The sequence below is a fragment of the Equus quagga genome, chromosome 3 (assembly GCF_021613505.1).
Source record: "Equus quagga isolate Etosha38 chromosome 3, UCLA_HA_Equagga_1.0, whole genome shotgun sequence".
Lineage (NCBI taxonomy): Eukaryota > Metazoa > Chordata > Mammalia > Perissodactyla > Equidae > Equus > Equus quagga.
In genome coordinates, this window is record NC_060269.1 from 81,400,436 (window position 1) to 81,416,256 (window position 15,821).

At 34.5% G+C, this 15,821-nt stretch overlaps 1 protein-coding gene across 1 annotated transcript in view; it reads right to left on the reverse strand.

The window, feature by feature from the left end:
- Positions 1–15,821, reverse strand: part of GRID2 (glutamate ionotropic receptor delta type subunit 2) — a 1,366,457-nt gene that overhangs the window by 502,461 nt on the left and 848,175 nt on the right. Inside the window, exon 8 of the mRNA XM_046657173.1 lies at positions 12,662–12,781. Within this exon, the coding sequence (XP_046513129.1) occupies positions 12,662–12,781 (120 nt within the window). The remainder of the gene's footprint in view (positions 1–12,661; positions 12,782–15,821) is intronic.

Below are 15,821 nucleotides of genomic sequence, written 5' to 3' on the forward strand. Positions count from 1 at the left end.
ATACAAAAAATTAAAAATTATATTAACTTCTAAAACTAAACTTTTTTTTTCTGATAATAGTTTTACATGTCCCTTGCAGAAAATCTGGAAAATAAAGGAAAACATAAAGAAGAAACTAACAATAACAATAGCCCATAACCTCACTATCTTAAGATCACCAATCTAAATGGCTACAAAGAGAATTTTAAATGTGAAACATTTAAATAGAAAACTATGCAACTAACTTGGAGAAGATAATTTTTTTTCATTTTTCATAGCTAGAAATAAACGCTTATTGTATGCAAGATCACAGAGGTGTACACATTTTCAAAGAAAGGCATAATTAGAGGGGAAAACTCTTAACTTTCAGAAATATTTGCCATCAAGTGAATAAGGACATGTTTATATTAATAGTTGGTATGGGTTTAAGGTCCCAGTAAAAGTACCAGGAGCACAATGAGAAACACGCTGTCCATTCACCATCATATGTTAAGAGTCTCCATGTTGTTGGGGATGAAGATCAGCTGCCAAACAGCAAATTCCTATCTTTAGCGGAGTCAATATATTGCTTTTAGCACATCAATCTATTTTTTCCCCTCTTTGCAAATGCAACAAATTGTGGTGCTTGTTTTTATTACAACATACCTAACCTTTTCCTCAAGAAGGAAACCACGGGAGAAACGGTATCCAAATAAACAGTGGAAACTTACAAGGGGGCAATAGTTTACACATCCCAGCCATTCCAAAGTCTCAGAAAAGTTTTTCTTAATAATATAGTTTCTATTCAAAACAAATAAATACCAATCCCTTCATTTTCCAGGCATTATATAAAACGGTTTAATTAGGATTAAAGTCTCAATGGTGCCTGACTAGCTTTCGTGTGTCAGGTGTCCAGGTCACAAAGGAAAATAAAATTACTGATAAGAAAAAAAAAATAAAGACAAGAAGGAGGCAATGCAATCAGCAGTCACCAAAAGCCATGATTACAATTTCAATTATTCATCACTGATATGAACATAATATTCATTAGTTTGAATGAAGGGCCACCGCACAAATGAGTTGTGAATGTTCTATCAGCAAATTTGGTGAGATTATGTGCCCAGACTATTTAAATTTTATAATCATCCCAATGTATAAAACCTAGTTCCGGTTGAAGGAGAATTTATAGTCTCCTGAAGTAGTCAAGACAGGTGTGGGAGAATAGGAGAGATGTATAATTAAATATTTTAACAGACTACAGAAAAATTCAGAGTTAAAAGAAAGCAGATAATCTGAGTTCAATGGCAAGCCCCTGGGATTATGGTTCAACTGAACCTGCCATACCATGAACGTGACTGTTTAACAAATTAGTCGCTGTGAACTTCCAACATACGTGGACGAGCACCTCACTCATTGTGTGACTCCTTCCTGCCACTGTCTGCCCATTCATACAACCTCTTTGAAATAAACCTTTGATATCTACCACTGAAAGTTCAATCATGACAATGAGAACTTGCCAAAGGAGTGCATATATGAGCAACTGTTTCTCATTCTGTGTATTCCTAATTTAGATTGCTTTCCTGATTATTGCTCTGGTAATGGGTCCTGGACATTAATCACCATCTGTGGCTGAAATTAGAAATGCAGTTGTTCAGTGGATGATAAGTACCACCACACTGTGTAAGTGAATTTGAGCTGGACGGGAGTTCATTGGCGGTGTGTGTATGTTCACATGTGTGTGTCTGTGTGTGTGTGTGTGTGAGAGAGAGAGAGAGAGAGAATGAAAGAGAGAGACAGAGAGAGAGAGAGAGAGAGTTTGGGATGAGACAGATTTTGGTGTGTCTCGCTGTGGGTGCTGCCCAGCAGAGTCAGAAGGAAACTGAAGCTTGCCTACTCTGTATTAGGTATGGTTCTAAACTCTTAACCCAATCAGTCCTCAGCACGTGGACTAGAAAGTGTTGCTGCCCCTGACCCATGAAGGATTAATAATCACTGGAAAAGGCTTGCCAACAAACTGTGACCCAGAGATGAGAAGTCCGGTTAGCCAATGATGGGTAAGACCTCCAGGGGGAGGCAATCTAAGCCAGGCACGGTGGCCTGGGGGCACAGATGGAGACATGATATCAGGAGCAGGAGGGGCTGTTGCCCAGGAGGCCTTGCCTGCTCCGAGATAAAAATACACGAGCACAGCAAAAACATGGTAATATCAAAACAGAGGCCGAGGGAGGGCTCCTTGAGAAATCACTAAGAATTCTTGGCATCTGCTAATTACTTTGTCCAGAACACCTGTGTATGTTTAACAGACGTAAGCTATGTATATATTGAAACGCTGGTTATAATAAACTCAGAGTGGCCATCAGCCCTCTCCGCATCTATCCTGATGTGTACATTGGATTGCAACACCGACAGAAAGGAACCACAGACTCTCTGGGTCTCTTTATGAGCATATAAGTTTATAAACTTTTCTTGAGAGTCTGTGTGCCTATAGCAGCTACTTTGCTTACAACGAGCCCTTTCCTCAAAAGCCTTAAAGTAATCCACACCAAACAAACAACCCAGATTTTGTAGTCCTTCCAGAAAAGTTACTGATTCTATTTCACCAAAACTTGGGCTGGAATTTTACTCCATTAGGCATCTTTACCCAACAGTGGAGAAGCCAGTATCATCCCACCCACCAGAAGAGGGAGCTCCTGTTCTCCCCAAGAGGCAGCAAATGTTGTGTGCCTGAAGCAAGACTCCCTCAGGAGTCACCTCAACCCAAGGAACAGCTAAGTCTTCCAGGAAGGTCAGAGTAACTCTAAACATCGTTGGATACAGCTATCATTTTCTCATCTATGTAGTAGTAGTAGATGGGCTCTCTTTGAAACAGAAATTATCCAGGCTGCGGTGTATACTTTCATTCAAGACTGTAAAGTTCCCCTACCCATCGGGAAACTGATGGGGTCAATGATTTTGAGAATCTGATAGATTGGAAATTTTATAAGGTACTAGATTGACTATCACATAACTTTGTGGTACAAAATATTTCCTTGAAGATACATCAAAATAAAAGCTGATGGGGCTAAATTGATTATGATACTATCTTATATATAAAGGAGGGTGGAAGCAAAAACAGCATATCATCAATTCACAGCATTTTTTCGGTTCTTTCTATTATACAAATCTTCCAAGTTATAAAATCAGTATTACAAACATGACAGTAAATAAGGATGGCAGATTTTCCAGTAATGGGCTTAATTATAAAGACTGGGTTCAGGCAGGCTACGTTTCACACCAGATTCTGTGTTATTAGCTTCCCATCGAACTGCAGATGCTCTCACGTCTTCATTAACAGACTTGTAGAATTTTAGAGTCAGAAAGGACATTAAACGAAACAAAAGGTTAATGTTTCATGCTGTCATTGTGATTGTCATGTATAATGCTCCGTCAATCGCACCTAAAAGAAAATTATTTCCCCAGCTTGCATAGCAATTTCTTGTCAGAATAGCAGCTAGACTTTTCATTCCTTGTATTGGCTTGAAAATGAATCACATAGAAGACTGTCCATTTGCAAATTGGCATTATTTGAATTATCCCTCATTATGTAACCTACAAACATAACTTCACTTAATCCTTACAACAATCTAAAGTGATGGGTATTATTATTCACATTTTACAGATAAAGAAATTGAGACTCACTGGGTTTAGTAGTCCTAAGATAACACAGTAAGTGACAGAATCAGAATTTCAACACAGGTGTGTCTGACAGCAAAGGCTATCTGCTTTTCCCATTACTACATATTAAATCTAGCCTAGTTGTTAGAAAATGATCTTGAACTACAAATACCAATAATTCCTAAAGAACTTGCACTTTTGTGGGTCTTTTCCATTTTGCTTAGAATGATCAATCTAGTTGCTTGGAATGGTCAACCTATTATTTCCCTATTCTCTATGAATCCTTGCAAACAAACTACATAATCTTACTTAATAACCACTAAAATAATTGATTATGTTTTTGGTGACCAAGTGGCCAACTCTGCTAGGCAATGAGGATACAGTGACGGAAAGGGTGTAATTACACATTTTCTTTCTTTTTTATTAATTTATTTTTTGTTGCTGTTGTTGAGGAAGATTAGCTCTGAGCTAACATCTGTTACCAACCTTCCCCTTTCAAAACATTTTTTTTTGCTTGAAGAAGATTAGTCCTGAGCTAACATCTGTGCCAATCTTCCTCCACTTTATATGTGGGATGCTGCCACAGTGTGGCTGACGAGTGGTGTAGGTCTGCTCCTGGGATCTAAACCCTGAGAACCTGGGCCATTGAAGTGGAGTGCACCAAACTCAACCACTAGACCATAAGGCTGGCCCTACATATTCATTTTCTAAAATGGCATGCCAACAACTAATTTATGTGCATAAAATTGTTATTTTTCACTTGAATAAAGGAAAAACACAGTTGTTACACTTGTAGATGCAGAAAAGAATCTTACAGATTCTTATGTCAGTATGCACATGTATTCATTAGTTTAGTCATTAAATACTTAATGAACATCTACTGTATGTCATGCATTGGGGGATATAGCAAGGAACAAGAACATTTGTGTCTCATGGAGTTACATTGCAGTGGAAAAGACAGACTATAAACAAGTAAATTTATTATAGCTGCCTGTGGGTATGTATATCATATATGCACACATATACACATATATGAATATTATATGTATAATGATATGTATCCATATAATTTCAGTTTGCAAAAAGTGCTCTAAGGAAATATAAAGCAGGGTAATACAAAAAGGCAAATACTATTTTAAATATTGCAGAAACGGAATACAAATGCAATAGTGAAGACTATCAGTATAATATTTAATCATTGACCATTTGAAGGCGAGAGTTTTTTTTTCCTCTTTCTCAGTACAAGGCAGTAAAATATTGCAATTCATTAAAAATAGACCAATGACAATCTATAATACCCTTTGCCAAAACAGTACATTAGGTTTTCCCAAGAACACAAAGCTGTAGGTTTTATATTTGTGAATTTAATGTTGGAGAAGCTGAGTAAAGATTCTAATCCTATCTGAGAAACGATTATACCTGGGAGCCAGAATATCTCTGCTGTGTCATTTTATTTCATCAACTTACATAAGAAAACAATTTTATGAAGATACTAAGCATTACTATGCAATTAAGATTGGTTGTGAAACCAGTTTTAATCTATTTTTCCTGGCCTTATTTTCCTCTTTGTGATAAAGTTCAAGGACATTAAGTCTAGAGTATTAAATTTTAATGCTGAAACTCAGTCCTCACAATAAAATGCAAGTAGCATTGGCAAAACCAAACCAAACAAAGAAAAATTTATACACTAAGCAAAAAAGCTATCGTGTAGAATTCCTCTTCTAAGAAAAAACATAAACTGATCCTTTAAAGTAAATACTTAATTTAATCCTTATTTTTAATGTCTTCTAATAAATTTAGCTTTAGAAGATTAGATAGAATGTTATTACTTAAATTATGTTTCTTCTTGGAAATTTTGTATGGTGATGAACAGAAACAGGAAAAACCATATATTCTTGCAGAAAGTTTAAGGATATAGAAAACCTTGATGATTTCAAAATTTGGCTTTAAGGTTCGCCTGATTAGGTCTTAAAGGATGCACAGTGTCTAACACCTTGCATACACCATCTACTGAATGAAACACCACCTTATATCAAAGTAAAAGAAAGTATAAAAAATATCAAAGTGGGAAAGCTCTTCATTTTAATCAGGATTAGAGAAAATTAACTAATCTTTTTCACATTCCTGCCAAATTAAAAAAAAATTGGAACCTTCTCTCATACAATGCCAAGGGAGCAAGACTAGTCCAAAATTTGGGACTTGGTCAATCTCACATTGAAATCCTAAGCAGACACAACCCTGCTTAGTTTATGAGAGCTGACAGTATCCCTGCTCGAGGTGGTAAGGCTGCAGGCATTGTGCACACTTAGCCACTGGCAGCAGAATAAACACTGACAGCTTGACAGTTCATCAATTGGAAAGCCACTCACTCTTTTTGAGACATGGAGATACTGGAAGTGGAACCTTAATTACGGACACACATCTAATCTATACTGTAAGTATTTGCACACTAATGCTTTCCCTTGATAAGTATCTTTGAAGACATTGTATATGTGTTAATGCCCATATGAAGGAACTGCTCCATTTATAAATGGAGCTAGCAATCCACAAACTAATTCATAATACTCCTAAAATTACTTGAGAACTAGATTTAGAGATTTGTCAATTTAGTAATTAATTAAAATTGCAGTTTGGTAGAAAAACCTTTGTTACAAAAACAAGTAAATATTTAAAAATTAAGAATGCTTAAAAAAATTTAAAACAAGAATACAAAAAATTTTATGTGTCGAAAATGTAAAAGGTGCCGTAAAGTAAATATTTATGGTCCTTTTCATATAATCTCTATATAATACCAACACACTGGAGTGTTTCAATCCAGTTTGAAAGTTGGAGCATGTTAAATAAATAATTACAGGAGTTCTTTAATATGATACAGGAATAAAGTAGACATAACTTGAAGGATATGATTCATTGTCAACTGAATGGCATAGAGGACACATTATGGACTATGAATACAGAGTGGGGTGAAGCAACTACATTGATCTTAGAATTACGTTGATCCTAGAAGGCTAAATGAAGCCCACGTCTGTCATGCTTACACCCTGACTTTTTGAGTGTCTGGAAACCATTCACTGTCAGAGCCATGAATTTAGATATCTCTCTCCCAAAACACAACTTTCTAGCTCTGAAGGTCTCTCACTGAATCCAAATCAAAATACAGCCTCTTCAGACTTACTGAGGGCTCTGTTCTCTAGAGCCATACTTTCTCTCTGTTGTTGAGAGGCCTCCTGTCTTCATTACCATACATGTCCAAGTGAGATTTCATGCTTCATCACTTCAGCCATTCTTTTGCCAATGTCCTTACCCTCACTGCCTCATTGTATTGCTATCAAAAAACAACAAAGCAAAACAAAAACAATCTGATGAAATCCCAATTCTACATTAATTCAAATTCATTCCATCCACTGAATGCTGCTCACAGAATTATACAGTCATGTAGTTTACTGCTACGATGAATTTTCAATTTCTAACCTCTTATGAGCCATCAGCCCTACCTGGAAAATTCGTCCGTGTTCCCTAATTAACTCTCTTCTATTTGCCACAACGGCTATTGCAAAACTTACTTGCTGTCTATAAACCTCCAATCTCATTATCTCTAATGTTTTCTGCTATACGTCTCTCTTAGCTGATAATCTCACTTGCCACTTCGAGAAAAGATAGTATATTTTTAAGAACTCCTTTAACTTCTTGACACCGAACAAGAAGACTTGCTTGCATTTACACCATTCTTTCCTTGCTCCCTCCTTCCCTTCACTCTGGAAAACAGTGTTCTACATGCCTAAGATTAAGCATTCCATCTAATTCTGGACCCAATCCTCCCTTTCTCTTGGACTTCTATCAATGATCCTCTTTCTTTCCTTTATCTTCTTTCTCTTCCTCTCTACTGGCTCAGTCTGTGAGCATTCAAACATACTCAAGTCTCACATTCTGAAATTTCTCACTCTCAATTTCACAAAGCCATTTAATGACCATTCTCATAGACAAACAAGTTAATACGGTATTTACCTTCTTCTACTCATCACCTTCCTTTTTACTTTTCAACTTGTTGCTATTTAAACATATGACATTATCACTCCACTGAAATTTCCCCCATAAATGACAATCAATTGCAATATTTTTTGGTGTATCGGACACAGTTCTGGATGTGTCACATTACTAACTCATTTAGCTTGAACTTATTTAGGGATTTAATAACATGCCCAAGGACACTTGGTTTTGAGTAACACAACAAGAATTTGAACAGTCTGACCTTAGCAGCCATGTTCCTAACCCATTTGCTCTACTGCCCTTATTGAACCCTGAATTCCTAAATTCCATGGACCCTTTTTTAGTCTTTATATTACTGCTTTTCTGCTACATTGCTCACCCCTCTCTGTTTCTTGAAACTCTTTCTTCTTAGCTTGTATTGCTTCAGGAATTATACAATTATAATTATAATGAAGTCATAAATTATAATTTCACAATTATAATGAAGTCATAAAATGTTTTTTAATATTTGAAAATTAACTAACAAAAACTCCAAAGAAAGATATATTACTGCTTGCTATAAACCTATAAATATTTTCACTTTCTGAATCTTCAATTATATGTCTATTAAACTGACTTTATGACTCTATGTTAATTATTTTGTTCCCATCTGTCTCTAGATAATGTAGCTAGTTTCTTATTGCTAAATTTTAGTTTCTTATTACTAAATTTAATACAATTGAGGGCAGGTCTTCCCTAATAGTTTCAACAACACTGAAGCCAGAGTCAGTGCAATATTATCAAGGTGCTGAAAGACTAAAGACTGCAATTTAAAATTCTGCGTCTAGGGGAAATACATCTAAAGAAAGAAGATGAAATAAAGACATCTTCAGATAAACAAAAACTGAGAAATCTGGCCACAAGAAAACCATCAACAAAGGAAATTTTAAAAGCTGTACTTCAGGAAGAAGGAAAGCAATTCTAGATACAGGTGCAGGAAGAAAAGTAGAGCAAAAAAGTGGAAAATATGTGGGTAGATGTAAGCAAATATTTATTGCACAAAATAGTAATGGTAATACATTTTGGAATAAAAAGAGAGAACATTAAAAACATGACAATAATAACACAATTTGAGAGGTGGATACATTGAGTAAATGGAGTTAAAATGTTGTAAGTATGCTTTTATCTGAGAGGAGCACAAAGATATTGATTCACTTTAGATGTTGATAAATTGAGCATGCATGTAAGTTCTAGAGGAAGTATTAAACAGACAGAAGCAGAGGATGGAACTTGTAAATCAGTAGATGAGGAAAGTAAAAAATATGTATTAACAATCCAAAAGAAGGCAAGAATGGAGAAAAAAGGATCTTAAAATAGATGAGACAAATAGAATGTACAAAATGGTAGAATGTACAAGAATGTACTTAAACCCAAATGTATTAGTAAATAATGTATTAGAACATTATTAGTAAATACATTTCACATAAATACATGAAATGCTCTAGTTTTTAGGTATAAAAGTCAAATTTGTATCAAATAATCAGTTATATGCTTTTTATGAGAATTATATGTGGAACAAAAGGATACAGGAAAGTTGAATGTAAAAAGATAGTAAAAAAAAAATGCCATCCAAATAGCAATGGAAAAGAAGATAGTTCAACTTTATTATTAGCAGACAACACATTCTCTAGGGAAGAATGCATTATTAGAAGTGGAAGTCTTTATAATAATAATAATACAGTATTATTTACCAAAAAAACTATTCAGAAATGAAAATAAATCCAGATCTCAAAATGTTTCAGCTATTTAAAAATTTAAGATATAATGAGCAATTTTATGCTCATATAGAGCATATAAAAACACACAGAAGAAAACTTTAAAAGATCAGAAGAATAAAACTTCTTGAATTGACAAGAATTAGAAAATATTACTTTTATTTTTTATTTGCCATGAAAAAATAGAATCAGTAATACAAAAAAATTTACCACAAAGAGAATTTCAGGTCCAGCTGGCTTCATTAGGATGATCTATCAAACACACAAGGAAGAAATTCTTCCAATTTTATATAACTCACAGAGAATAGAAAAAGAGGAAACCCGCTCCATCACAATTCATGAGCCCAACATGACCTCAGTACCTTAGTGATGAACATCAATGTAAAAACCTTAAGCAAGGTGGTACCAAACCAAATATTCTTTATGTAAAAATAAATATAGTTTAATTTTATATAAATATAAAAATTGGGCTTATCCCAGGAATGTGTGGAGCTTCCTTAATCTGATCAAAGTTACAAAAGAAAAAGAAATACATTATATTTAGTAATGTAATGTTCACACCTTTTTCTCTGTGATTGGTAATGATCCAAGGAAGCCTATTAATATTACTTGCATTCAGTGTCACCCTGGAGGCCCTAGTCAGTGCACTAGGTAAGAAGAAATCAAAGATGTATAAATTAGAAAGGAAGAGTAAAATCGTTAATCACAGATGACAATATTCAGAGAATTCACCAAAATCTACAGGTAAGTTATTAGAATTAAAGAGTGGAGCAAGGGAGCAAAATATAAAATCAATATAAAATATCAATGTCATTCTCAAATCAGCAACAGAAAATGGAATTTTCAAAGATATTGTATTATATAGATATAATATAATACCATTCAGCAATAAAAGTGAAAAAGAAATTAGTGACACATGAAAATAAGGATGTATCTAAAAAAAACATATTGAGATAAAGATGCTGCAAATGAATATATAGTACACCATCGATTTATATGAACATCCAATTTATATACTACATCATCAATTTATATGAACATCCAGACCAGGCAAAACTATCTGTGTTGGAAAGAGTGGAAACAGGAATGATGGGACTTTTTGGGTGTCAGAAATGTTCTATAAGCTGATCTGGGTAGTGGTCACATTGGTGAATGCAATCACTGAAAGCCATTGTGGACGTAATTTGTGCATTTTATCATATTTAAATTAAATCTCAATTAAAAACAAACAAGATAATGTATTGAAGAGTGAAATTGTACTCTCTTCTTTTCCTATATATTAAAAAAATGTCCAGTTGGATAAAAGGCTTCAATTTAAAAGGCAGAGCTATAACAACTTAGAAATATAATTGAGCGTAATATCTTTTTGACTCTGGCAGTAAGGAACGATTGCTTACATAAGACTAAACGGCAATAATCATAAGGGAGAAAATTCATAATTCTACTAAATTTAAAGATATTATGAATGGTATGAAAACAAAATACACAGAGAGGAAACTATTTGCAACATAATTAAACAGCAAAAGACTAATATTCAAAATATATATGTAACTCCTAGAATCAATTATAACAACAAAAGGCAACAGAAAACAATGGACAAAAGACTTGAATGGGAAATTAACTCAAAAAGAAATCTGAAAAGCCAAAATATATAGGAAAGGATGCTAGAATCTTTTTATAATCAGGGAAATGCAAACTGAAACCATGAGGATATATTATTATATATCCAATAACAATAAAAATGTAAAAGTCTGACAAAACCAAGATTTGGCGAGAACATGAGGCAATGAGAACTCATTGCTTTGCTGGTAGTATGTATGTTGGTAAATCTCTATGAAAATGGGTTTGAGGTGATCTAGTAAAGTTCAAGATATACTTTCTTGTACTGCAGCAATCCTACTTCTGGATACAAAACCTACAAAAATACACACACAAGTACAAGAGTATATATCCAAGATATATGTCCAAGAATATGAACAACAGTATTGCTTATGATAGTCTAAAAATGGAAACAGACCACAGAAGACTGTTACAGCAACATAAATAAATAAACTACAACTACATGTAACAAGAATGAATAACACAAAGGGAGTGTTGAATGTCATTCTGCAAGCAAGAAAAAAGAATAATGCCATATTGAGTCCATTCACAAATTGCAATATTGGCAAAACTCAATTATATTATCTTAGGATGCACATACATGTGATAAAATTATATTTAAAATGTAAAGAAATGAGTGTCATAAAATTCAGACTAATGATTATACCTCTGAGAAGGGAGGTCAAGGATGTAATGAGGGAAACATATATGGGGGTGTTTAGGATGCTTGACACGTTCTATTTCTTGGCCATAGTAGTGGCTGTTTCCTTTAAAATAATTCACTAACCTATCCTTGTGTTTCATGCAGTTTTCTGTATGTTTGCTATGCTTCACTATAAAACAGTAATTAAAAACGCATTAAGATAGTTTCACCTCCCCTAGCACAAATTTAGTGAGAGGTTTTTATTGCTAATTAGAAGAAATCCTAATTTCGTTTTGTCTGTTTTTCTTCATCCTACATCTCAGCACTAAAAAGAAACACCTACTGAAGAACCTCTTACTCTCAACGTAGCCAAGTTTACACAGTTAGAAATTTATAGTTATGAGCTTTACATGCGCAATTACTGTTGGTTTTTCCCTATCAAAAATATATAAAAATGGCAAATCCAAACTATAGAAAGGTTATTTGTCCCGGGGCTTTCATATATCTGCTTGAGAAAGTTATTGTCACTGTATTTCGGGAAACATCCTTTATTCGTACTCTGCTGCTTACATGTAATCTGTAGTACATAACCAGAGCTCATTTCCTGCAAACCACTTTCTCCTTATTGCATGACACATATAGAAGTTGAAATACTACACTATCTCACTTTACAGTAGATTTTCCCTCTTACCATATGAAATTTATCAAAGCTCTTATTCTGATTTTGTGGATGCTACAAGTTAAAAACCAAGCAGCTATGTATCGTATAAATGTTAAATTCACTATTTTATAAGAATTATTATTATAATGAATGAAAGATGACGCTAGTTCCCTCAGCAATCATCAGATTATTTTTTTCCTTTAAATTCTTCTAAGGAGTAAATAGAATTTATTGCTTAATACTTCTGGTAAGTATTTAAGGTCATTGAAATGTCTAATTCCCCCCACCCCTTTCAAGCTACAATATGAACTTTAATGGAGATTGTGATCATGTTGCGTGGAGAACAATCAAACGAAACCATAATTATTATAGGAAAAGACATTTACTAATGTCTCTGGGTCTTACTTTGCGAACACCTCGGCCAAGCTCTTCTCCATAGTTGGTTCCAAGAATTTCAAAGTGGACGTTGGGATTGCCTCCATTTTCTCCAAATTCTAGCTCACCAGTCAACCCACTAACTCCACCCTAAAGGATAGAAAAGATACTGATGTCAGATTTCAGAAGAAGTAATATAATAATGATAATAATAAAACATAAGGGAAGTTGTAGAACACTATTTCTGTCTATAAAATAAATATTATCTTAAGCATGCAATTATTAACAGACTATTTTTTTAATAGGTGCACAGTATAAATAGGAGCAAAATTGAAAGTAATGTTGAGATTCACTCAATCCAAACTCATCCACTTTACAGACAAGGAAATTTAGACCCAAAGAGTCAAATGACTACTAAAAATGACACCACGTTAAAGCTGAGACTAAATTCCAGGCTAGGATTTTTGCCACCATACCTTGTGGCATGCATGGATCCATTTGACAAGATGCTTCTGGAGAGCATAAATCTACTCTGGAGACAAGTTTTGACAGTATTCTTTCTTCTGCTCAATTCTATTCTAATTTGATCTAAAATTATACGTGGGAATCTTAAAAGCTACAGTCTTTAAGTTATTGGAGGTTTATTTTTCCTCCTTCTTTAAGTATCTTTTCCAAATTAAAAGAAAAAAGCTAAATGAGACTTGAAATCTGTTTTTGCTCTTAAATCGTAGCACTGGCTGTTGAGATTCATTGGGAATTTCCAAGCTTCCTCTTTTGTTCAACATGACAGATGTTCATTTCCCCAACAGATGGCAATGTAGGTCATACTTCTCTCTTTCTTGTTTACCATTCTTTTCTCAGTTTAGTTTATCAGCCTTCACATTATTTAGGATTTTACAAATAAAAATCACATTCTGAGTCACTTCTATGCTAAAGTAATTCTAACTTAGAATTTTGGCCTGATAATCACATTTATTTAGACAAATTATCCCAGTTTGTAAATTGCTTCAATTATCACCTTTATGATATTGCTCCTTAAATTTATCTCATTTGCCATTACCTCTAACTCAGTTTGTAGTCTTTTTTGGCAGGCATTATGATGAGTTTGTGATATCTCCTACTTCATCCACAAGTTGTAGCCCATGTCATGACACTAAGTTCATAACAGGCTTTCAATTAAACCATTGTTTAATCATTATTTTCAACATTTAATCTATTCCATTTTTGCAACAGTAATAATCAACAAAACTGATCCTTCACTATTATTTCCTAATAAGACAGCTTCTCTTTTATTATCCAGTTTTATTAATAAAAATTATGTTGCATTTGATATGTCTGCATTCTTCTCATCTACGATTGAGCAGTCAATAGCATAGATTTTGGAGTCAGACTTCCTGGATTTGATCAATGGCATCAGAATCTACTAGCTGTGTAAACTTGGCTAAGTCATTTAACTTCTCTATTCCCCAATTTCTACATCTGTTAAATAGCAAAGATAATATTACCTACCCCAGAAGATTATTATGAGTCTTATGATGTAACACATGTAAAGAATATAGAAGAGGGACTGATAAATGGTGAGAGCCTAATTACTATCATCACCATCATCATCATCATCATTATCTACATGTTTATTTCATTCTTTAATTTTGGAGACTTTCTAGTTCTGCTAGAAATTGTAGGCATGCTTCTGGTCTTTTTTTTTTTTATTTTTATTTCTTTCTTTCTTTTCTTTTCTTTTTTGAGGAAGATCAGCCCTGAGCTAACATCTGCTGCCAATCCTCCTCTTTTTGCTGAGGAAAACTGGCCCTGAGCTAACATCTGTGCCCATCTTCATCTACTTTTGTTTTTATATGTGGGACGCCCACCACAGCATGGCTTGATAAGTGGTGTCATGTCTGCACCCGGGATCCGAACCGGTGGACCCCAGGCTGCTGAAGCGGAACGTGCACACTTAACTTCTGTGCTACTGGACCAGCCCCTGGTCTTTTTAAACTAAAATTTAGTGGGGTTGCAAAATTACATTATATGCTTGAATATTTACATGGCTTTGGAAAATGTTTTTGCAAATTTTGACTCAATTACATCTCATAGATTAGTATTTGGGGAGAAAAGAGTTAAAGTAACTGGTCTAGGATCTATTCAGCCTTTTACTGGTGTGTGTGTGGGAGGCAGCCTGAGAGGAGACAAAATAGAAAGGAGGTAAGTGAGTCTAATGTCCTTGTCAATGGGAACTCCAGGTAAAAAGACCAGTTATATTTACCAGGAAGAAGAGTCCCTATCTACAAAAGTCTTGACCAGGATGCCCAGGCTAAAGAATTACTGTAGTGACTAAACTCAGAATCCGTGGATTAATGGCTTATGGCTCCCTGAAGAAGGTGACGGAGCTTTTCACTTTCCAGGGTAGAAATGAAGGTATTTCATAACGTCAATGCTCCCTGGTGCGTGTGGTAAACCTGCAAAACCTTCCTTGGAGACAGAACGTGCTTGTCCAAAGTGGGAAGAAAGGCCTTGAGGAGCCGTGCAGAATGTCCTGTAATCTCTTTCCTTTGTCTGTGCCTCTTGATTGCCTCTATCTTTGATACGGATAAATTATCCTATCTTGCAAGTCAATTTGATCCTGCATGTCTGTTCAGTACTAATATCTCAAAGAATCCAATTATCACTTAAGATTTTAAAGATTGGCGTAAGTACAGTGGATCTTACTATCATTAATACCTCCAAATGGCAAATACCATAGGAGTTTGACTGACAATATAGCCTCTATTACTACACATAAATTCAAAAGACTGGTATTCAGAAATCTTTTTATAAGGGCTTTTCTTGTCCTCAACCACATATCTACCTCTAATCAAATATCTCATAATTGTATCAGAATTTCAATTTCCACTTTAACACTTTATTCCTAGGAAAAAGAGAAAGAATATTGTATATCAATATGATTTCCACGTTGCAAATACGCTATATTCCTGAAATTTTTAAACTTTTGAGCATTAGACTGCCTGGCACTATATTATTGCTATTCCCAATCAATACTCAGATGGCACTCTGGGCCAATGTCTTTATCCCTGGCTGGTATCTAATACTGAGCAACTTAGTCCATTTACATTACAAATGGTACAAAAAAAACATAAATCTTGGGACCTACATTTAGTTTACTGTGACCTCTACTTATCTTGTTCACCTTTTT